The sequence below is a fragment of the Geotrypetes seraphini genome, chromosome 9 (genome assembly GCF_902459505.1).
Source record: "Geotrypetes seraphini chromosome 9, aGeoSer1.1, whole genome shotgun sequence".
In the NCBI taxonomy this organism is placed as follows: domain Eukaryota; kingdom Metazoa; phylum Chordata; class Amphibia; order Gymnophiona; family Dermophiidae; genus Geotrypetes; species Geotrypetes seraphini.
Genome location: NC_047092.1, coordinates 125,911,620 through 125,936,394, shown reverse-complemented (window position 1 = coordinate 125,936,394; position 24,775 = coordinate 125,911,620). Strand labels below are relative to the sequence as shown.

Sequence of the window (24,775 nt, the reverse complement as noted above, 5' to 3'; positions counted from 1 at the left end):
CTCAAGTTTCATCTATAGTAGGAAAATAGGTTGTTATAGGGTACCTGACAAATGAAAGTAATGGAAATCTTTAATTTGTTTCTTTATTCAGGCTCAAACTCAACATTACCGTATACCTTGAATATAAACTGGGATTTTTGGGCCCAAAAAGGCCCAAAAATGAGAGTCCCGATTTATATTCGGGCCAACGCCCCCTCCCAGAATTTTATTAGGCCGTCATCGCTTCCAGGCTCTGCCCCTCTCCTCCTCCCTGCCCTATTATCATATCTCTGCCTATCCCTGGTGAAGGTGCAGCGGGTCCTCTGCCGATCCCTGGTGGAGGTGCAGCGGGCAGGAGCAAGCTTTCCGAACTCCTGCCCCGCTGCTAACCTGCTGCGTGGATCCAGTTTCTTCAGCTGAGCGGCACAAGAGCAGCTTCCATACTGGCTCCCGCAAATTCTCCTTTTGGGGGGGGAAAAGGGGGGTCTCAACTTATATTCAGATCGACTTATATTCAAGTATATACGGTACATGCTTACATTTAAATTTGTTTCTCTTTTCCTGTTTACAAAAAACTAGTAACTAATACGCATTGTGTAATATTTCAAATTAGTTTTACAGTTTTTATAATGTCAAAAGTATATGATTTTGGAAAGACTTATGTAAGCTTTTCCCTAGTAACAATGTCAGTGGATGATGCTAATTATAGGGTTGATAGTTATCTTATCTACCCTTTGATCTTGCTAAGACAAAGAATGACACACACATAGAAGAATTTGGATCCAGAGTGCCCAAGTCCAGTTTTCAAAGACTGCAAACAGACTAAGTTTTCATGAGATAGATCAGTATGGATGCTGCCTCTATTGTATGCAAATATACCTACTATTACTTATTACTTATACTGAAAAGCGTACGCAGTGCTGTACATTTTGACATTTATAGAAAGTCCCTGCTCAGAAGAGCTTACATTCTAACTTGGACAGAAAGACATGACATATTGGGTTGGGGATGCAGAACCAAAGTGAAAGTAGTTAGGAGTTGAAAGCACTCTCAAAGAGATGGGCTTTTAACTAGGGCTTGAACACTGCCAGAAACAGAGCCTGCTGTAGGGATTCGAGCAGCTTGTTCCAAGCATACGGCGCAGTAAGGCAGAAAGGACGGAGTCTGGAGTTGGCAATTGAAGAGAAGGGCACAGATAGGAGGGGCTTACCAGCTGAGCAAAGCTCACGGGAGGGGGGGGGGAGATAAGTGAAGAGAGATAGTGAGGGGCAGCCGAGTGAGTGCATTTGTAGGTCAGTAAGAGGAGTTTGAATTGTAGTCTGAAACAGATGGGAAGCCAATTAAGTGACTTAGGAGAGGGGTAACATTATAGCGGCTCTCCCAGAATATGAGTCGTGTAGCCAAATTCTGGACTGACTGGAGGGGAATGAGATGGCTAAGCGGAAGGCCTAAGAGTAGCGAGTTGCAGTAATCTAAGCGCGAGGTGATGAGGACATGGATAAGTGTTTTGGTAGTGTGCTCAGAGAGGAAGGGTTGAATTTTGGTAAAATTGTAGAGGAAGACGCGGCAGGTTTTAGCAATATGTTGAATCTGGGCGGTGAAGAAGAGAGAGAGAGGAGTCAAAGATGACCCCGTGATTATGAGCAGACAAAACAAGAAGGATGAGAGTGTTGTCCACAGAGACTGGGAACAAGGGAAGTGGAGAGGTGGGTTTAAGCGGGAAGATACCATAGACCACCATTACTTATCAAAAGATTGTCTTCAATTGGCATTTCCGACCAAGTACTAAACTGGTTTGAATCATATTTTCAAGAATGTTCAGCTAAAGTCATTTTTTTATAATTCTTCATCTAACAACTTCACTAACTCTTTCGGGATCCCACAAGGTTCAATCCTTTCTTCACTTTTATTTAATATTTTCTTATCTCCTCTCCTAACCCTCAGTCAGTCTATTGGATTTTCCTCATTCGCATATGCAGATGATATTCAACTTTTGTATCCTATAAACTCAGCAGATCCAACAGAAATAATAACCATAAATAATAAATTAAACCAAATCAGCAAATGGCTAAAGGATAATATGTTGGCCTTAAACACAGCAAAATCTTCAGTAATGTTTTTTCCATGGAAAAAAGATCTTAAACTCTCACCACATATACTCCTAAATAGTACCCCTCTTCAAATAGTAACTACAATAAAAATATTGGGAATAACACTAGATCAGGAACTCTCTTACCATAACCAAATTAACTCAGTAGTCAAAAACTGTTTTTACAAACTACGACTCATCAGATCACTATCAAAAGTCCTAAAACCAGAAGCTCTTAACACATTAATCCATTCATTAATCATTTCCAGATTAGACTATTGCAATACTTTATACCATGGCATAACCAATAAGGAAATTAGACGACTACAGATAATACAAAATACAGCAATAAAAATTATAACAAATTCAAAAAAATATGACCATGTTACACATAAGAACATAAGAACTGCCATCTCCGGATCAGACCTTCGGTCCATCAAGTCCGGCGATCCGCACACGCGGAGGCCCTGCCAGGTGTACACCTGGCGTAATTTATAGTCCACCATATCTTTATATGCCTCTCTTAAGGAGATATGCATCTAGTTTGCTCTTGAAGCCTAGGACGGTCGATTCCGCAATAATCTCCTCTGGGAGGGCATTCCAGGCGTCAACCACTCTCTGAGTGAAGCAGAACTTCCTGACATTAGTCCTGAACCTGTCCCCCCTTAGCTTCATTACATGTCCTCTAGTCCGTGTCAAATTGGACAATGTAAATAATCTTCTCTGCTCTAATTTGTCGATTCCTTTCAGTATTTTGAAGGTCTCGATCATATCCCCACGCAGTCTCCTTTTCTCAAGGGAGAACAATCCTAGTGTTATAAGTCAATCCTCGTATTCCAGTTTCTCCATACCCTTCACCAGTTTTCCACTGGTGAAGGGTACCATACCCTTCACCAGTTCGTCTCTGCACCCTCTCCAGCAGTTTTATATCCTTCTTTAGGTAGGGAGACCAATGTTGGACGCAGTATTCCAAGTGTGGTCTGACCATTGCCCTATAAAGCGGCATTATAACTTTCTCCGATCTACTCGAGATTCCTTTCTTTATCATGCCCAACATTCTATTTGCCTTCTTTGCCGCTGCCGCGCATTGTGCCGACGGCTTCAGGGTCCTATCTATCAGTACACCCAGGTCCTTTTCTTGTTCACTCTTCCCCAGAGTTGCACCTGACATTGTATACTCGTATTCCTTATTCTTATTGCCTAAATGCATTACCTTGCATTTCTCCACATTGAACTTCATCTGCCATTTCTCCGCCCATGTTTCTAACCGACACAAGTCGCTCTGGAGTTCCTCTCTATCCTCCTGCGATCTGATTGCCCGGCATAGTTTTGTATCGTCTGCAAACTTGATGATCTCACTGGATGTTCCTTCTTCCAGGTCATTGATATAAATATTAAAAAGGATCGGCCCAAGTACTGAACCCTGGGGTACACCACTAGTCACTTTCTCCCAGTCGGAGAACTTCCCATTTATGCCCACTCTCTGCTTTCGGTTTTCCAGCCATTTGCCTATCCATCTTTGTATATCTCCCTCTATGCCATGGCTTTGTAGTTTCCTGAGAAGTCTTTCGTGTGGAACTTTGTCGAACGCTTTCTGGAAGTCCAAGTATATTATGTCCACCGGCTTCCCACTATCAATTTGCTCGTTCACGGTCTCAAAAAATTGGAGTAAATTCGTCAAACATGCTCATTGGCTACCAATCACACACAGAATAACTTTTAAAATTATACTCTTAACATTTAAAATTCAACAATCACATGTGCCACTATTTTTGGACCGTTTTTTGATACCATATTCATCATCTAGGACACTCAGATCAACACAACAACATCTATTAACTATTCCGTCTTTAAAAATAATAGGGACCAGGAGATCTACCATTTTTTCGGTCATAGCACCTCAGCTCTGGAACAATTTACCACTATTTATACGTAATAAACCTTCTTTAGAAAAATTTAAGCGTTCCCTTAAAAGCTTTCTGTTCAAGGACGCTTTCAATATATAGAAAATATTACCTACAAATATTAAATCCCAGTTTTTATGAGTGTTATGTGTAGGTCGCCAAAATATTCTTTATTTCACTTTATATCTAGGATTTGAGATTCTACCATATATGTTTTCCATGACCCTTCCATATGTGTTTTTTTCCTTAAATGTATCTTTTTCTTTTCTTAAAAAATTTGTAGTTCACCCCTTTTACCTTTTGTACCAGTTTGTAATAGAATGCCAAAATTTGTCTATATTATTTTGTATTGTCCTCCCCAATTTGTTAATTGTTATTTTAAAAACAATTGTTATACGCATTGAAATATATATTGCGTAGATAACAAATCCAATAAACTTGAAACTTGAAACTTGACGATGAGCAGCTCTGTTTTAGCCATATTCAAATTTAGATGGCGGCGAGACATCCAGGTGGCAACGTCGGATAGGCAGGCTGAGACTCTGGTCTGGGTTTCAGTAGAGATATTTGGAACTCTATATCCAATTACATAAGAGAGGAAACAAATTTAAACCAGTTTAAATCTAAATTAAAAGCCTTCTTGTTCAAAGATGCCTTCGAGTAGTAACTACTCTTTTAAAGATGCTGTTTAATATCAACTGTCCTTCTATGGACAATTTGATTTTCCTTCTTTTGGTCTTTCCCCTACCTCTTGTTCTTCCCTTCATTATCTCTTTCCTATAATATTGAAGTTTGAACCCTCTTTTCCTTTTGTACAAGTTTGTCTGTTTGGTTAGTTATTCCCCCTAATACGTTTGTTAACTTGATTGTTTTTATTGATTAATGCACACCACCTAGAAGCCTGATTAGGCGGTATAATAAATTTTTAAATAAACTTGAAACTTGAGTCATCAGCATAGAGGTGATACTGGGAGGAGATCAGCGCTCCACGTGAGCAAGTGTAGATTGAGAAGGGGAGTTGTCCCAGGACAGAGCCTTGAGGTACACCAATCAATAGGGGGAAGGCTGTGGAGAAGGAACCATCATTGCATACACTGAAGGAGCAATGGGAGAGATAGGAAGAAAACCAGGAGAGGGCAAGACCCTGGAATCCCAACAAGGACAGTGTATCAAGTAGGTGATGATCAACAGACAGCTCGAGAAGTATGAGGATAGAGTAGAGGCCTTTGGATATGGCCAAGAACAGGTCATTGGAAACTTTAGTAAGGGCAGTTTCCATGGAATGCAGCAGGCAAAAGCCTGACTGAAATTAATCCAGAATAGCATGGGATGAGAGGAAGTCCTGGCAACAGCGGTGAACAGCAAGTTCAAGTAAGTTGGATAAGAAGGGGAGGAGGGAGATGAGGCGATAGTTGGAGGGACACATGGGTTCCAGTGAGGGTTTCCTGAGGGGGGTGTGACAAAAGCATGTTTGAAGGCATCAGGGACAGTTGCAGTGGAGAGCGATAGGTTGAGGATGTGACAGATAGGAGGGATGACAGAGGGTGAGTGGGAATCGGATCAGAGAAGCAGGTAGTGGGTTTGGAGGATGAGAGAAGATGTGTGGTTTCCTTCTCAGTGATTTCAGAGAAAGAGGAGAGGGTGGCAGGTGTTGATGGGAGGTTAGTAGAAAGGGCAGATGGAGGGAGGGGAGGAGGAAGCAGCCTGGTTGAGAATTCAAGGTGAATCTTCTGAATCTTATTGTAGAAGAACTCCGCCATTGTCTGGGGAGAAATTGAAGGAGGAATAGGCAGCAAAGGTACTTTGAGTAGGGAGTTTAGTGTGGTAAAGAGACGGCGAGGATTGGAGGTAAGAGAAGTGGTTAAGTGGATATAGTATACTTATTTGGCCAGCTAGAGGGCAGACTGGAATGATGTCAGCATGAATTTGAAGTATATGAAGTTGGTGACCACACGGGATTTAAGCCAGAGACATTCAGCATAATGGGCATATGAGCGCAGGTAGCGGATGCAGGGGGTGAGCCAGGTTTGTGGTTTGGCATGTCTAACAGGATGTGAGATTGGAGGAGCAAGGATATCTAGAGCAGAGGAGAGAATGGTATTATAAGAGAGGACGACTTCATTGACAGTCTTGTGTGATATAGTAGTTGAGGAGAGGGATGAGACAGCAGTGGAGAAGGTTCTGGGGTCAATAGCCCGAAAGTTCCTGAATGTGTTGGTGGCAATTGGCCGGATCTGGGGGGTAGGGCAATGAATAGTGAATGTTAACAGGTGATGGTTAGAGAGGGGAAGGGTGGTATTGCAGATTTTGGTGGTTGAACAGTTGAAGGAAAGAATTAGGCCTAGGCAGTGTCCTTTCTGGTGTGTAGGGGTTGTGAAGCACAGCAGGAGATTGTATGAGGATGTTAGGGCAAGGAACTTAGAGGCAAAGAAGTCGGAGGGGTCATCAACATGGATATTGAAATCACTGAGGATGAGAGAAGGGGATATGGGCTCGAGGAAGGAGAGAGTAAGGAGTCAAAATCGGTGAGGAAGGAAGAGCGGAATGCATCAGGGGGGTCGGTAGATGACTGCATATTCATTAAGTTTATCTCGAAAACCTAAGCAGTTTGCAGACCTAGAACACAAAACAAACACCCCTGCTTTGGTTGATATGAACACCCCTACTTTTGAATGTAAAAGTGCTTATTAATACTACTATTATTAATTATTTCTATAGCACTACCAGACGCATGCAGTGCTGCTCAGAGTCACAAAGAAGAAGAAAACAGTCCCTGCTTGAAAGAGCTTACAATCTAAACAGCTAAGACAGACACACAGGATGTCATGGATACAGTTAAGGGAACGGTTAATCAGCTGGCTGAGTTGGGGGGCAGAGAAGTAGGGTTAAGGATTGAAGACTATATCAAAAAGGTGGGTTTTCAGTCTGCTTTTAAACACGGGAAGGGAAGGGGATTGACGGACAAACTCAGGTAATTTATTCTAGGCATAAGGGGCAGCTAGATAAAAGGAACAGTGGAGAAGGGTACAGCTAAGAGCGGCTTATCTGAGGAATAGAGTTCTCTGGGATGTGTATAAGGAGAGAAAAGCGAAGAGAGATATTGAGGGGCAGCAGAATGAACACACTCGTAGGTCAGCAATAAGATTTTAAACTGTATGCGATGGTAGATAGGGAGCCAGTGAAGTGACAAGGAGAGGGGTGACATGAGCGTAGCAAGGTTGGTAGATGAGTCATGTAGCAGAGTTTTGCACAGATTGCAAGGGGGAGAGGCGACACTGCGGGAGATCAGTTAGAAGTAGATTGTTGTAATCTAAGTGTGAGGTTACGAGGGTCCAGGTAGTGTGCTCAGAGAGGAAGGGGCAAATATTGGTGATACTGAAGAGATAGAAATGACATGTCTTAGCAGTTTGTTGGATGTGCGTAGAAAATAAGGTCGGAATCAAAGACCATTCCAAGGTTGCAAGCAGAGGGGACTGGAACAATGACAGTATTATATACTGAGATGGAGAAAGGAGGAGGAGGAGCAGAAGGTTTAGGAGGAAAGAGGAGCAGCTTAGTCTTGGATATATTTAGTTTCAGATGACAGCAGGACATCCAGGCAACAATGTCAGCCAAACAAGCAGAGACTTTTTCATGGACTTTAAGTGAAATTTCAGGTATAGAGAGGTAAATCTGGTAGTCATCAGCATATAGGTGATACTGGAAGCCATGGGAGGAGATCAGGGCACCGAGGGAAGAGGTATAGAGAAAGAAGAGAAGAGGTCCTAAAACAGAACCCTGGGGTACGCCAACCACTAGTGGGGTAGCAGCAGAAGAGGACTCACCAACACATACACTAAAGGTGCGTTGGGAAAGGTAGGAGGCAAACCAGGAGAGGACAGATTCACGGAATCCAAATGAGGACAGCGTATCAAGAAGTAAACTGTGATTAACATTATCAAAGGCAGCAAAAACCAGATTGTAGAGGATTGAGAATCTGACGAGTTGAAAAGAAGTCCAGGCAGTGACGGAGGCGCGGATAATGCGAGAAGCTGCTACTGCCACCGCCCATGACTTTGAACAGAAAAACGGCCGCGGCAAGGGAGCCAACACTCAATCATCACATCCAGACCATGGGCTGCAAAATAGCACCTGGGGGGCCGCAAGTTTGAGACTGCTGTTTTATATAGTGTGCCTGTGACTTTGGAGATGTGAGTAGGCAGTCTAGTAAATAACTATTCCTAACAATATTCATGAAAAATAAAGGTCTTCTTCCTGTATTTGGATAAATTTGAGTGAGGGATTGACCAATAAATCATTTGTGTTGATTGTGCTGGATCTATAGGACTTGATTCCAGAGCTAAGGTCAAGTTTCAGTATCAGCTGTATTCCCCTCTAATATCTAATCTAATCTTCCATTTGTATGTCGCTCATATCTATTCAGGCTCTAGGCGACTTACAGAGTGGGGTTAGAAGGGGGTCAGAGGGGGAACTTAAAAGGGGGTCTTAATTGAGAGGAGAGAGAAGAAGGGAGCGAGAAAAACTCAGTTGTCAGGGAGGAGTTATCAACTTCATCCAGAATAAAATGTGGTTAGGTTCTTTTCTGAGAGAGGCGTGTTGGTTCAGCTGTCAAAGAGGAAGGTTTTCAGCTTCTTCCGGAATGACATGTGGTTAATTTCTTAATATGGTTCAAAGTAATCCCACTGAATTTCTATAAATTTAGACCATGAATATTTTCTTTGAACTAAGCTGTATTTTCAAAAATTTGATCACTCATTGTACATAAACCATCTCATCTAGAACATTCTTATTTCTTTAGTCTATTCCAGTGTCTTTCAAACTTTTTTTTAACTCCGGCACACTAAATGGAGCAAATGTTTTTCAAGGCACATTATAAGTGAAATTTTTATGTTATGACACTTGGACCAGAGCCTGGCATAAAGTAGGAATGAGCAACAAACACTTTCCTACAAATTCTGCAAAAACTAATATGGTATATTCCCTGCTAATATACATTATCATTATTGTTATTTCCCATAATTTCTGAGAATGTGCCTATACCTAAAGGGCATAGGTGCTAACAGTTTCATTTTATATTCATGGGAAAAATGCTTAGTGCCCAGGGATCTTAATCTCACTGCTCTTTGTATTCCAGCTCTGAGCCCTAACACAACTCTGCCAATGCACTTCACTCTTGACATGTAACATTCACTTCTACTCTGGTTGTATATTCCACATCACTTCATTTCATGCCAAGACAGCACGTATAAAATTTAAATTACTCACCATTGTGTTCAAAGGCAGACTACAGACTGCTCTAGAGCATATTTCTAAACTTTTGATTCCTTGTACTCCTACACATCTCTTCTCCCCTTCCTCAGTTCTCTGCGTGAACTTCACTTGAGACACTGCTTTTGCCTGTACTGGTTCTCACATCTGGAATTTTCTTCCTTGTGAACTCAGACTCAAAGCCTCTTACTCCAGTTTAAAAAAACTAACACGGCTTTTTAGTTTTTATACAAACCTTAAACCCTTAGGTCTCTGCAAGCTTTCTCCTTTTTTTCTATCATCTTTAATCTTAATTTTATTTGTTTTCATTTTATTTTAAATATTTTCACCATCTAATGACACTTTTATGTTGTGATTAGCGGTATATCAAGTGAAAACAAACAAACAAATTCCTGACCTCCATTTGGTAAGAGGAGGACAACAATAGCAATTGGCTCTGGCTCCCACACCAAAAGGGGCCCAATGAGCCTGTCCATAGATTTTAAAAAAACAACTAGAATCCAGTGTTGAGTCATTTCCTTGTCTGTGGAGATCTTTGGGCAGTTAGCATGCATGTTCACAGGCCTTGTGGCAGCCATACCCCTCCTCCTGCACAGATTTCCAGTTACCAGAAAACTCATGTGAAATGCAGAGCTGCTGAAGGCCCTTTGAGCATACAAAGAAGCCCTCATGACCTGTGCTAACTTGCTCTATTTTTGCTATGGTCTGAAAATCTACTGGCCTGCTGGTCTGTGACTAGCCAAATGAGGCAAAAGGAGGCGAGAGCTGGAGATGAGGAATGGCATATCCACTGTCCACGCTCTTCAACCTCTCCCTTAGTACAGGCAGCGTCCCGTTGGACTGGAGGACGGCTAACGTCATTCCACTCCACAAGAAAGGCTCAAAGATGGAGACAGCAAACTACAGACCAGTGAGTCTAACATCGATAGTGAGCAAACTAATGGAAACTCTAATCAAACGCCAATTAGATAAGATCCTGGATGAGGAGAATCTACGGGATCCCCGACAACATGGATTTACTAAGGGGAGATCCTGCCAATCCAACCTGATCAGCTTCTTTGACTGGGTAACGGGGAAGCTGGATATTGGGGAGTCCCTGGACATCGTGTACCTGGACTTTAGCAAAGCATTCGATAGCGTACCACACCGCAGGTTACTGAGCAAGATGAGTTCTATAGGATTAGGTGACACATTGACGAAATGGGTTGGGAGCTGGCTTGGAGGTAGGCTTCAAAGGGTGGTGGTGAACGGCACCCCCTCCGAAATGACGGAGGTGTTTAGTGGAGTACCACAGGGCTCAGTCTTGGGCCCAATCCTATTCAACATCTTTATAAGAGACTTGGCAGAAGGGCTTCAAGGTAAAATAACATTATTCGCCGATGACGCCAAACTGAGTAATGTAGTGGGCAAATGCACAACAGACGAAGATTCAGTGCCCGACAACATGATGCACGACCTACTCCTACTGGAGCGATGGTCTAGGACATGGCAACTCAACTTCAATGCCAAAAAATGCAAAGTTATGCACCTGGGCAGCCAGAATCCATGCAAGTCTTATACCCTTAATGGCGAGATCCTAGCAAAAACGGTAGCAGAACGAGACTTGGGGGTAATCGTCAGTGAGGACATGAAGTCTGCCAATCAAGTGGAGCAGGCTTCGTCCAAGGCAAGACAAATCATGGGCTGCATACGAAGGGGTTTCGTCAGTCGTAAGGCGGAAGTCATTATGCCATTGTATAGATCCATGGTGAGGCCCCACCTGGAATACTGTGTGCAATTCTGGAGGCCGCATTATCGCAAGGATGTGCTGAGACTGGAGTCGGTGCAAAGAATGGCCACCCGGATGATCTCGGGACTCAAGGATCTACCATATGAAAAATGGCTTGACAAATTACAGCTATACTCGCTCGAGGAGCGCAGAGAGAGGGGGGACATGATCGAGACGTTCAAGTATCTTACGGGCCGCATCGAGGCGGAGGAAGATATCTTCTTTTTCAAGGGTCCCACGACAACAAGAGGGCATCCGTTGAAAATCAGGGGCGGGAAACTACGAGGTGACACCAGGAAATTCTTTTTCACTGAAAGAGTGGTTGATCGCTGGAATAGTCTTCCACTACAGGTGATTGAGGCCAGCAGCGTGCCTGATTTTAAGGCCAAATGGGATAGGCACATGGGATCTATTCACAGAGCAAAGGTAGGGGAGGGACATTAAGGTGGGCAGACTAGATGGGCCGTGGGCCCTTATCTGCCGTCTATTTCTATGTTTCTATGTTTCTATCCAGGATGGGGCCACAGAGGCTAGGAGAAAGAAGAGCTCAGAAGAAGCCATGAGGGAGAGGAAAGAAGGAAGCGACCCAAGAAGGAGCTATGGAAGGAAGGGTGGGAGAAAGAGGAGCAAGTAGCTGTGAGGGCAGGTATGAGAAAGAGGAACTGCAAAAGGGTCATGAGAGAGAGAGAGAAAGGATCTGAAAAGGGATCATGTTGGAAGGCAGGAGGGAATGGAGCCACAAATGGGACAAGATAAAGAGTAGGAGATAGAATATCTAGGAAATAGCCAAGAGGAGGAGGGAGAAAAGCTGGAAAGGGGCCATGGCGGTAAGATGCCAGTAAGGGGACATAGTAGGAAAGCAGCTGGCAAGGAGTAATGTAGGATGCTTGAGGTCCGTTGGGAGGCTTTAAGGACTGGAGACTGGGATAGGACCCAGGAAGGGCCATGGGTGAAAGGAAGAGGAGGTAGAAATAGTGGTAGAAGACACAAAGATAAGGATGAGGTGCAAGGACTGGACAGTAGGGTCAGGAATAAGAAGAGAGAATTCAAGAGTAGCCATGGCAGAACAAAAAAGACACAAGGTAAAATAATAATAATAATAACTTTATTCTTGTATACCGCATTACCATGGAAGTTCTATGCGGTTAACAGATAAAGAGACTGTACTTTACAGCGAAGTTACATTTTCGGCGACGCTGCATTTACAGTGAAGTTAATTTTTACAGCTAGGTTACATTTGCAATGAAGTTACATTTGCTGTAAGTTACATACAGCGATATTACATACAGCAGTTACATACGGCGGTGATACATACTGCAGTGTTCAATAAGGCAAAGCAGAGGCATTTAGTATGGGGAGTAATGAAGAAGGGATAATTAGTTAGATTGAGTGATCCATTTTGTTAAGTCATTTAGTGGCTAACAGGATTGGAGGAGTCGGAGAGTCTGGAGGTAAATCGGAATTAGAGGAGGCTAGTAAGAGGGGGGGAGAAGTTAGAGGAATTTGTCAAAAAGGTAGGTTTTGATTGACTTCCTGAACATTTGGTAGGGGGGGGGAATTGGAGATGAGGGTTGCGAGGCATTTGTTCCATTTGCCCGCTTGGAATGCTAGGGATCTGTCGAGGAATTTCTTGTAGAGGCAGCCCTTCAGGGAAGGAAAGGAAAACAGGTAGGTGTTTCGTGTACGGGGGGGGGCCTGCAATTTCAAGGTGCTCCGATAGGTAGATTGGTGAAGAGCCTGCTAAGGTTTTGAAGCAGAGGCAGGCGAATTTGAAGATGATCCTTGCCTCCACTGGCAGCCAGTGGAGTTTAGTGTAGTAGGGGCTTACGTGGTCATATTTTTTGAGGCTGAAGATGAGGCGGACGGCAGCATTTTGAACTATTCTTAAACGTTTGATGGTATTTTTATAGGATCCCAGGTATATGATGTTACAATAGTCCAGTATGCTTAGGATTAGTGATTGGACCAGAAGATGAAAGGAGATGTGGTCGAAGTGGCGTTTAATGGTGCGAAGTTTCCAGAGGGAGCAGAAACATTTTTTCACCTGGGCACTGGTATGATCTTCGAAGGTCAAGCATCTGTCTAGGAGGACTCCAAGGATTTTTATGGTGGGGTTGATAGGGTAGTCTAGACCGTTCAATTTCAGGGAAGTGTTTGTTAGTTTATGGGTGGGACTTGCCAGAAAAATTTTGGTTTTTTCGGTGTTCAATTTGAATTTGAATTGTGAGGTCCATAGTTCTAATTTGGTGAGGACGGAAGAGGTGAGTTGTTCTGTCTGTTGTGTGAATGAAGTAAGGGGAATGATAATGGTGATGTCATCTGCGTATATGAATGATTTTAGGTTTAAGTTGGCTAGTGTCCGTGCCAGAGGGGCCAAGTAAATGTTGAAAAGGGAGGGGGATAGAGGTGAGCCTTGTGGGACTCCGCAGGGATTGCGCCATTGATGGGAGAAGGTTCCATTGCTGTGGACCTGGTAAGTATGGTTAGTTAGGAAGCTTGAGAACCAATTTAGTACTTGGCCAGTGATGCCGATGGAGTCAAGGCAGCTGAGCAGGATATTATGGTCGACCAGGTCGAAGGCGCTGCTTAGGTCGAATTGAAGTACTAGGGCGCTTTTGCCCAGTGAGAACAGGTGGAGGAGGTAATTGGTCAGAGCTGCTAAGACAGTTTCTGTGCTGTGGTTTGTGCGGAAGCCGGATTGGGAATCATGAAGAATGTTGAACTTGTCTAGATAATTCATGAGGTCGTGGTTAATAAGGCCTTCCAAGAGTTTTTGGAAGAGTGGTATGTTGGCGATGGGTCTGTAGTTGGCAGTGGAGGAGATGGGTTTCTTGTTGTTTTTGAGGCAGGGGGAAACAAGAATGTGGTCAAGTTCAGTCGGGAAGTGACCAGTGGACAGGCATAGTGAGACCCAATTGAAGAGTTCGGCTTTGAATGAGGGGGGGGCGGATTTCTTGATGGTGGGTGGGCAATTGTCTAATAGGCAGTTGGAGTTAGCGTATTTTGAGTAGTTTGAGAAAAAGGTTCCAGTCTGGGCTTTCGAAGGAGCTCCAGGTCATGTCTGTTACTGAACCTCCTGTGTCTGCTGCAGGAAGGTTGAATATTGGCTCGGGGCTGGGAGCTATAAGAGACGATTTTAAGGTGTGAATTTTGTTGGCAAAATGGTCTGCTAGGATTGTAGCAGGGGGTGGGAGGTCTGAGCTGGAGCGTTTGTGTGAATCTGTGTCTAGAACGGAGTTGACTATTCTAAAAAGAGCTTTACTGTTTAGAGAAGGGGAGTTGATTAGTTGGGAGTAATGTTTACTGCGTTTTTCGTTGATCAATTCATTGACTTTCAGTCGCCAGTTGAGTCTGTCGTTGTCAGTCCCTGATTTACGCCATGTTCTTTCTAGTTTCCGTACTTCACGTTTTATGGGTAGGAGATCCGCATCAAACCAGCTGTTTGAGGGTCGAGATGTTTTCTTGCAAAATCTAAGGGGGGCGATGGTGTTTAGGACTTGGTCGCTGAAGTTTTTCCAGTCTAGATGGAAGTTGGGGTCAGAGTCGGAGTTGGAAATGAGGATGTAATGTGACCAGAAATCTGCAGGATTAAATTTTTCCTCTTGTCCAGGTCATCGTCTTTGTATGGTTGGGCGTGGGTTTCCTGTCTGGTTGTTTTTTGAGCCAGGCTAGTTCGAAGTGACAAAGGAGGTGGTCGGACCAAGGGGTGTTTGACCAAGTTTGTTCTGTGAGACTTATGTTGGGAGTAGTGGGGGTGTTGGAAAGGAAAGTGATCATGTCAAGCTGCTGAACTTTATTGTGTGTAGTGTTATGGGGGGGCTTGGTGAAGCCTAGCGATGTGAGGAAGGAGAATAGATCTGCGACATTGGGGTTCTCTTCTTGCTCAAGGTGTAGATTGATGTCTCCTGCTAAGAGGTTGTGGGTTCTGGCTGCCGAGTTCGCGAGAAGGAATTCGTAGTAATCTTCTTTTGCTAGATTCCATTTATTAGGGGGTATGTAGAATAGCGTGACGATAAGGTTATCAATGTAGTCAGTTTTGGAGATTTTGCAGGTGAGGATTTCCAGGTCATTGGTTAATTTGGAATCAAGGATTTGGAAGTGAAAGTGGTCACGGAGTATGATGGCCAGGCCACCTCCCCTTTTTGAGTTTCTTGAGAGGGGGATGATTTTGTAATGTGGTGGGAGAATATCCGCTATGATGGCATCCTGGTCGGAAATGAGCCATATTTCGGTTAGAAGTACAATGTCTAGATGGGTTTCTTCCAGCCAGTCTTTGAAGAGTTGGGCCTTATTTCTAACCGAGCGAACGTTCAGGTAGGCGCCCGGAAGAGTGGATTGTTCTGGGAGGGGCGAAGGTTCCGTACGTTATAAATTTTTTAGGGATCGTTTTCTATTGTGTGTTGGTCTGTGTGGGTGGCGGGCAGTGTTGATCACACGGATGGAGAAAGGACCTGTTTCAGTGATGTCATGAACGAGCCGGTGGGGGCGGAGGAATTTATCAGGTCCTGGGATTCTAGTCCAAGAGATGTAGGTTGGTATAGGTTCGAAGGCTAAAGCTTTTGTAATCCAGCCTCTTGTGCTAAGCAAGTAGAGGAGGAGAAAGGCAATGAGCTTGTGAGTGGAGCTGAACATGTTGGGGTAGCAGATAGGGTGGCGAGAGAGGAGGCTGAGCAGTAGAGGGAGGGCAGGCAAGAGAAGTTGGGGAGGAGGGGAGACTGAGGGTTAAGGGGAGGTGGGTAAATGCGAAAGACTTATGGGCAGATAGGAAGGAAGGATCAGAGGGCTAGAGAATATAGGTCTAAGAACAGATGTGAAAGAATAAGACTATAAGCATATATGATTTAAAGACTATGAACAGATCTGTACTAAATAAGATTATGATATAGGAGACTATGAGCAGATCTATAAGACAGGTCTATGCAATTATGAGGTGTAAGACATGATCAGATTAACAATATGAATCTAAAAGCAGATAGGGTATAATCTAGGAACAGGTATGTAATATCTAAGTCTATGAGCAGGTATGAAATAAGAGATAAGAAGTATAAATCTAAGAACTTTAAAAGATAGTACTTTAAAAGATAGTACTCTGGTCGGGGTGGCCACAATTGAGAGTCCAAGAATACTGCACGAGGTCCCAACGAACTAGAGACACCGAGCTTGGTGTCGGTCCCTGGCGGGCCGCTGGCACAGGGGGGTGATAGGCAGGAAGGCAGTGGCGAATTGAGTAAATCTTTTTTTCTCGTTGGCTCCCGAACTGGATGACAGCCCGGTGCTGCAAATCTTTTTTCTCTCTCCCTGCTGGTTCGGGGGAGGGATAAAACGGCACTCGCGTGCCTCGTTGGAGCGGGCTCCCAAGAAAATGGAGCTCGGGCCGCTGCTGCTGCAATCTCTCTCCCGCAGGTTCTGGGGAGGGGTGAAACGGCACTCGCGTGCCTCGTTGGAGCGGGCTCCCAAGAAAATGGAGCTCGGGCCGCTGCTGCTGAAATCTCTCTCCCGCAGGTTCAGGGGAGGGGTGAAACGGCACTCACGTGCCTCGTTGGAGCGGGCTCCCAAGAAAATGGAGCTCGGTATTGGACTCAGTATTGAGTGCTCCTTCCCAAGTTTCATCCTGGTCCCTATTATGTCTACATAAGAACATAAGAACTGCCGCTGCTCTGTCAGACCAGTGGTCCATCGTGCCCAGCAGTCCGCTCACACGGCGGCCCTTAGGTCAAAGACCAGTGCCCTGAGTCTAGTCTTACCTGCGTACTTTCTGGTTCACCAGGAACTTGTCTAATTTTGTCTTGAATCCCTGGAGGGTGTTTTCCCCTATAACAGCCTCTGGAAGAGTGTTCCAGTTTTCTACCACTCTCTGGGTGAAGAAGAACTTCCTTATGTTTGTACAGAATCTATCCCCTTTTAACTTTAGAGAGTGCCCTCTTGTTTTCTCTACCTTGGAGAGGGTGAACAACCTGTCTTTATCTACTAAGTCTATTCCCTTCATTATCTTGAATGTTTCGATCATGTCCCCTCTCAGTCTCCTCTTTTCAAGGGAGAAGAGGCCCAGTTTCTCTAATCTCTCATTGTACGTCAACTCTTCCAGTCCCTTAACCATTTTAGTCGCTCTTCTCTGGACCCTCTCGAGTAGTACTGTGTCCTTCTTCATGTACGGCGACCAGTGCTGGATGCAGTATTCCAGGTGGGGGCATACCATGGCCCGGTACAACGGCATGATAACCTTCTCCAATCTGTTCGTGATCCCCTTCTTAATCATTCCTAGCAGTAGTATATTAAGGGGAAGGGGCGGTCCACCTCGGGTGCCAGCCCTGAGGGGGGTTCAGTCCGCCCCACCCCCGAAGGACCGCTCGCCCCCCTGGCCTCCCTGCACCACCTATGAAGCAGCCCACAGTGGGATCGCGATGTCGGCGATCCCTGAGCTGCTTCGGCGCTGCTTCCTACGCTGCGGTCCCGCCCCTCCCCTCCTCTGACAACAGAGAAGGGACGGAACCGCGGCGGAGGAAGCAGCTCCGAAGCAGCGAAGGGATCGCTGACATCGCGATCCCGCTGCGGGCTGATTCAGGTGGTGCAGGGAGGCCAGGGGGTCAAGCGGTCCTTGGGGGGGGGACTGAACTCAAGGCTGGGAGCACCCCCTCAGGGCCTGATTCAGGTGGTGCAGGGAGGCCAGGGGAGGCGAGCGGTCCTTCGGGGTGGAGCGGGCAGGCAGGCCGGCAGGCAGGCCTTCAAGGGGGAGGGTGGGGTGACAGGAAGGCAGAACTTCAAGGGGGACAGGCCTTCAAGGGGGGGTCAGGCAGGCAGGCTGTCTTTCAAGGGAGGGACAGGCCTTCAAGGGGGGGGACAGGCAGGCCTTCAAGGGGGGACAGGCCTTCAAGGGGGGGATAGGCCTTCAAGGGGATCATGCAGGCAGGCCTTCAGGGGGGACAGGCAGGCCTTCAAGGGGGGGACAGGCCATCAAGAGGGGGATAGGCCTTCAAGGGGATCAGGCAGGCAGGCCTTCAGGGGGGGACAGGCAGGCAGGCAGGCCTTCAAGGGGGGTGCAGGCCTTCGGAGGGGGGGGGCAGGCCTTCAGGGGGGGGAGTGCAGGCCTTCAGGGGTGGGATGCAGACCTTTAAGGGGGGGACAGACCTTCAGGGAGGGGGGCCCTGGTGTAGAAATACACGGAGGGAATGAGGGGGTTCAAAGAGACGCGCATATGCCGGACTTTGGGTGGGAAGAAATAATGGGTCTGAAAATAGAGAAGAGGGAGAGATGATGAACCATAGTTTTTAGAGAGGGAAGGAACAGAAAGGGAGAGAAGTTGGACACAAGGGATGGTGTGGAGGGAGGGATAGAGATACTGGATAGGAGGGTAGTTGGGAAAAGAAAGGGAGAGATGGTGAACCCTGGGGTGGTGGGGAAGGAGGGAGAGATGCTGGATGAAAGGGTAGTTAAGAAAAGATAGATCTGTGGAGGGAGACGAAAAAAGGATTGATGCCAGACCTCCTGGGGAGGAAAGGGAAACGGGGAGGACAGAGATGGCAGATGGATGGTTAGCATGCAGAAAGAAGGAAGAAGGAGACCCTGGCAAGCAAGTTATCAGAAGACAACCAGAGCCTTAGACCAACAAGATTTGAAAAATAACCAGACAACAAAAGGTAGAAAAACTAATTTTATTTTCTGTTTTGTGATTACAATATGTCAGATTTGAAATGTGTATCCTGCCAGAGCTGGTGTTAGACCGCAAACGTGAGCTAGGATTTAACAGAGAGGAAAAGTCCTTTTTGTTTCTTTATTTTATTTACACCACAGCGCCAGTGTGGTTAGGAGAAGCCAAAGGGGGGTGAAAAAGCTATAAAATAAACCCACCAGGATATTTTAAAAAAAACAAACAAACACCCAATTGGGCAGAAAAGTTGAATCGAAAAACCAATTCAATAGGCTGAATCGAATCGAAAAAATTTTTTTTCTTGAATCGGGCAGCACTAGTTTGCACTACTGTCTTAGACTTTAGGACCTGGGATTGGAGAGAGATGGCATCCTCAGTACTTTATAATGCAAGTGAAACGAGGATTTGGTCAGACTTTTGAAGGGTCTGCAGAAGAAAAATATTGTATAGGCCGGGGACATGAGACAGCAGGAAACGGGAACTTTTCTTCTTTCTATTTTTGTGAATGGCAAGGCTGAGGATGTCAGAGAGTTCAATTAAAATATGTGCTTTATAAGAAAATATAATAATATGTTTTATAAAGTTTATAAGCATTGCTGGCCTACCCGTTGAGGTGTTCCTAATGGTGGTGGTGGTGGCGGCAGCATGTCAATGTGTTGAGAGGAAGAGGTTGTCTGGGAAATTCTGCTGAGCAAACTCTGGGCCCATTTCCACTCCCCAGTTAGTCCACTCCACTCAACTGGTTCACACACTGAGTGGGTCTTTGGGTGTTGTGCCTGGGTAGTTGTTTTGGGATCTCTTCTAGTGGTTTGTCAGTATCTCCTTGTGGTCCAAGGAAGGAAACTTTGTTAACCTTAGCATTGACCTTCAGAATATGTTTGTAACAGCGTTGCTTGTGTGGCATTAGACTATGTAGTGATCGAAAGAAAAAAAACAGATCTTTGCACATTTTTGCACTATATGGTGGATGTATGAGGAGATTCACATTTTCTGCACAGCTAAGTCCTTGTGAAGTTACCTTGTTCTTTCTGTATTTGACATCTAGCAAGGTCTCTGTTTGGAAGGAAAGAACTAAGCTTAAAAATGAAGTGGCCAGAAGTTATGGTAAAAGCAGATAGCATTGCTGATTTTAAGAAAGGTTTGGACAAATTCCTGGAGGAAAAGTCCATAGTCTGTTATTAAGACATGGGGGAAGTGTCTGCTTGCCCTGGATCGGTGGCATGGAATGTTGCTACTCTTTGGGTTTTGACCAGGTACTAATGACCTGGATTGGTTACCATGAGAATGGGCTACTGGGCATGATGGACCATTGGTCTGACCCAGTTAGGCTATTCTTATGTTATGTTCTCATCTGTTGGGGCCTTTGTTTTCACTTCTTATTTTAATGTATTTTTTTTCTGGGAACTTATCAGTGTTTTTTAGAATGGGAACAAAAATGGAAGAGAATTAATGTGTGTGGAATGGGGGGGGGTTTACTAATTTCTTCAGCTAAATAATTAAATCCACTTTAACCAGACATAGGAGAACTCACGCACCATTCACACACCCTCCAACCAAAATCGTCAAAAGAAAAAAAAACTGTTCGACAATCTCCTAACACTCGACCCCTAACTCTACAACCTATTGACCTCGACCACAGACTACAAAACCTTCAAAAAAGAAATAAAAACCCTTCTATTCAAAAACACATAAAACTGAACTAACACAATCAGAACTGTCCCAAGCATCACCTGCAACTACTCCATATGTACTTCTGATGTCATGACAATTCAGACATAATTTATGTTATGTTTGGATTAATGGTTACATATATGAGGTTCAATAAAAGAAAATTTTCAGTGCCTGTTTCTATTATGACCATTTATTTTTCATGGTTATTACAAAAAATATTTTTTTACATGGGGGGGGGGGTTGTCAAAAAATGATGGGCCCCGGGTGCCACATACCCTAGGTACGCCACTGATTCCTAACATTCTGTTCGCCCTTTTCACCCATATTATCTTCTTTTATTACAATACAGAGCTCCCTGCAGCTCTGCCAGTGTGCTTCAATTTTGTGATGATCTGGAGTATACTTAATAATTCTAGTCAGAATTCCATGCAAACAGGCTCATTTTTCTAACTTGAATAATCAATTCCATGACATATGTAAACCCAGCTCAGATGAGGATTTTTTAGATTCAAACCCACGATATCCGCGACGAGGAAGATGGCGGAGAGGGACTGGTCGAGGTCGAGGTCAAGCTCAGTACCCTTACCAAAATCAAAATCAAAATCAACGTCCATAAACGCGGTCCCAAAGAGGACAGAGATATCCTTGAATGGAACCCAGACAACTACCTCAGAGTCAAAGGAGATCCAAATCATCAACTTATCTCAGCATCGGATTACCCCTGATGAATATAGTTTGTTATCAAAAGGTTTATCTTTTGTTCCCACTACCCCTGTGGATGTTTTTCAAAACAGGATTGATCTGGAGAAATTCTATCGGATGTTGAGGATCAAAGCGTTCTTCTCGAGTGAGGAAGTGACTGGACAGCTGGATAAAGACTCTATTGTTACCCCGAAATCCACTTGGGTCCCGCCGGGTCCGGTGGATCCATTAATCACTGCATTTCACAAGCTGGTTGAGGCGGACATTGTAAAGAACACGAGAAATAATAAGGAGAGGACTTACTATAATATCAGTAAGGCCGAGAAAAATGCCATTAGATCTTTGACTGATGATGAAAACCTTATTATTAGAAAAGCAGATAAAGGAGGGTCAATAGTGTTGTTAAGCAAAGAGTCCTATATTAATGAGGCTCATAGCAAAACTGTTTAGTCCGGACTATGATGTTCTCTCTTTCGATCCTACTGAACATCTTCAATTAAAAATTAATTCCTTAACTAAAAAGGCATTAGATGAAGGCTACTTGACTAAGAGAGAATTCAGGTTCTTGAATGTTTGTCATCCCAAGATCCCGATCTTCTATCTACTCCCGAAGATTCATAAGTCCTCTAGTTCCCCTCCGGGTAGGCCGATTGTCTCCAATCGAGGTGCCCTGTTGGAAGCTTCATCCATATATATTGACAAATTTCTGCAGCAATTTGTTTGTCAGACCACTGCTTTCACTCAAGATACAACACAGTTTCTTAAAAAATTGGATGCTGTTAAGCCTGAACCCCACTCTCTCCTGGTAACCATTGATGTCTGTTCTTTATATACGATTATCCCCCAAGTTGAAGCATTACAAATAATACATGACACTTTGGAGAAAAGATTGAATTTTAGAGTTCCAACTGAGTTTATATGTTCCCTAGCTAATATGGTACTGTGTGACAGTTTCTTTATGTTTGAGGAGCACTTGTTTCATCAGAAGTCTGGTATTGCGATGGGGATAACGATGGCCCCGTCAGTTGCTAACCTGTTTATGGACAAGTTTGAGTGTGATTGGGTGTATGGATGTGAATTTTTCAAGTTTGTTACCTTCTGGACGAGATACATTGATGACATTTTTTTGATCTGGAATGGGGGTCAGGAGAAATTGGAAGATTTTTTCTTATACCTGAACACTTGTCACCCTAAAGTACAATTTACTTACACTTTTTGTACTCACCAGATTTCTTTCCTGGATGTATCGGTGGAAATCAGGAATGGTGAATTTCATACAGTAGTATATACAAAACCTACTGACTGTAATTCTACTCTCCACTACTCCAGTGCCCACCCCAGTTCCTTGAAAAAAAGCCTCCCCTACTCCCAATTTTTACGCATGCGAAGAATTTGCTCCTCGCCAAGTGACTTCAAAAAACAAACTGATGTTCTTAAACAAAAATTTTTAGCTCGGGGTTATCCTTCTATGGTTGTTTCTGCAGCCTATAAAAGAGCACGTTATTGTCATAGGGATATTCTATTTGCTCCTAAAAAATCTGAGCCCCAGAAATTAGGAGAACAATACATGACATGTGTGGTGACATATTCTAGCCAATGTCATCAGGTGGTCCGTTCTTTAAAGCGGCATTGGGGGATCTTGCAAACTTCGGGAATTTTTAAAGCTCACCATCTAAGAATAGCTTTCCGGCGAACTCGGAATCTCAAAGAGATCCTGTGCCCCTCTATGTTACCTAGTGTTAAACTCAGTGATACTGTAATACAGTTGGGACACAGAGAGTGTGGAACATGTCAAATGTGTAAGCTGATGGTATGCACCGACAGGTTTTGCAATCCTAAGGACAAGAGAGAATATATTCTGAGACATACTTCTGATTGCAAAACCTGTGGGGTCGTATATATCATAAAATGCCCCTGCGATCTAATCTATGTGGGTCAGACATCTAGGAAACTAACTACAAGGCTTACTGAACATAAAAGTAACATCAAAAATAAAGTATTTGGGGCACCTTTGGCCAAACATTGTATAGAAAGTAAGCATGAGTTCTGGTCTTTGAAAGCTTTGATTTTGGAAGTGGTTGTTCCGGGAAGTAGAGGGGGGGATTTCAGGCGTTACCTTGCACAACGAGAACAGCGCTGGATTAATAGGTTAGATACTTTGTGGCCTAAGGGCCTTAATAGGTCCTTTGAATGGCATCACTTTTACTAGTAGCCATTCTTTGGAGATTGAAGCGTGTAATAGGCACGCTCTGGTTATGTCATTATGTTATTGCGTCACTAAAGTTGAACAAATTATAAATAAGCTGTGGCTGCCATCTTGGCACTGTTTGAAAAGCTGTGACCGAATGCACTGTTGTGAGTGTTGTGGTATTTAAATTTTTAAGTATTTTGGTTTTTGAGGGTTAATGTCTTAACTTTTGTATTTATTTCTAGTGTGCGTGTGATTGTTAATGTCCCGGTGGCCCTGACGCAGCGGATGTATGTATTTCCCGCGAAACGCTGGCCGCGTCGGCAGACGGACATGAACTAACTGAGGTTTTTAAAAAAAGACTCCCACAGCAAAGACTATTCAACAAAAAAGATAAGTTGTGTGGTCTAGTTTTTCAAATTTGGACAATATGCACAGTATTCGCTGAAGATTTTTTGAAAACGCACTATATCTTCAGTAGTGATTGGTGAAGGGTTTATATTAGCTTTAAAAAATAGCACAAAAAAGTTAAAATTAGTATTTATTGGCCAATGATTGGAGCAGGAGTATTACATCTACGCGGATCATCTCAGCTTGTGATTGTATGGCTGTGCGTAGGCTCTATCTCTGAGGCCGCTTAGTAAGCCCTACAGTGTTAGGGATTAACAATACTAATGTGTATTGTTCTATATAAGTGGTATTTTACAGTATTTTTGTGATATGTAAACCCAGATCATACCAGTTTCAGTAAACAAGTACAGAGAGTATCCATGGCTTACCTTTCTGAGAATAACCATCTTGCTTTAGGTCCTTCATGCAGCCTACAGGAAGAAGAGGACATAAGAATAAAGCACATCGCTGTGTAAGAGCAAGCACAACCCCTTCACTGATGGTTTAGTAAAGGCATTTTTACTATGAACACTCATACACACATACTTTTGGAAATGTGAAAAAATGTGAACATTTAAGTGTGTTCTGTGCCTCCAAACCTGGTCCTAGAAAAACCTTTCTGTAATACACATTTAATCATGAAGTAGCCACTTGCATATAATTTGTACACTTATGTGTTGAACAATTTCCAAAAATTCAATTTTTGCATATAAAATGTGTAGAAATGCCTTTGAAAATTATTGTTGTTAACATTTATATAGCATACATGATGCTTTACAGCAAGGGTTTCCAAAGTCCCTCCTTGAGGACCAAATCCAGTCGGGTTTTCAGGATTTCCCCAATGAATATGCATTGAAAGCAGTGCATGCACATAGATCTCATGCATATTCATTGGGGAAATCCTGAAAACCTGACTGGATTCGGCCCTCAGGGAGGGACTTTGGAGACCCCCTGCTTTATAGATATAATAAGCAGTGGTTCCCAAACCTGTCCTGGGGGACCCCCAGCCAGTCAGGTTTTCAAGATATCCCTAATGAATATGCATGAGAGATATTTGCATACCTGTCACTTCCATTATATGCAAATCTCTCTCATGCATATTCATTAGGGATATCTTGAAAACCTGACTGGCTGGGGGTCCCCCAGGACAGGTTTGGGAACCACTGTAATA

The 24,775-nt window shown here is 43.9% G+C and overlaps 1 protein-coding gene across 2 annotated transcripts in view; it reads right to left on the bottom strand.

The window, feature by feature from the left end:
- MYO7B (myosin VIIB) overlaps positions 1 to 24,775 on the bottom strand; it is a 302,847-nt gene that overhangs the window by 260,857 nt on the left and 17,215 nt on the right. For both annotated transcript variants that reach the window (XM_033957613.1, XM_033957614.1), the window contains exon 2: positions 23,994 to 24,035. In XM_033957613.1, the coding sequence (XP_033813504.1) occupies positions 23,994 to 24,011 (18 nt within the window). In that variant the 5' untranslated portion in view covers positions 24,012 to 24,035. The remainder of the gene's footprint in view (positions 1 to 23,993; positions 24,036 to 24,775) is intronic.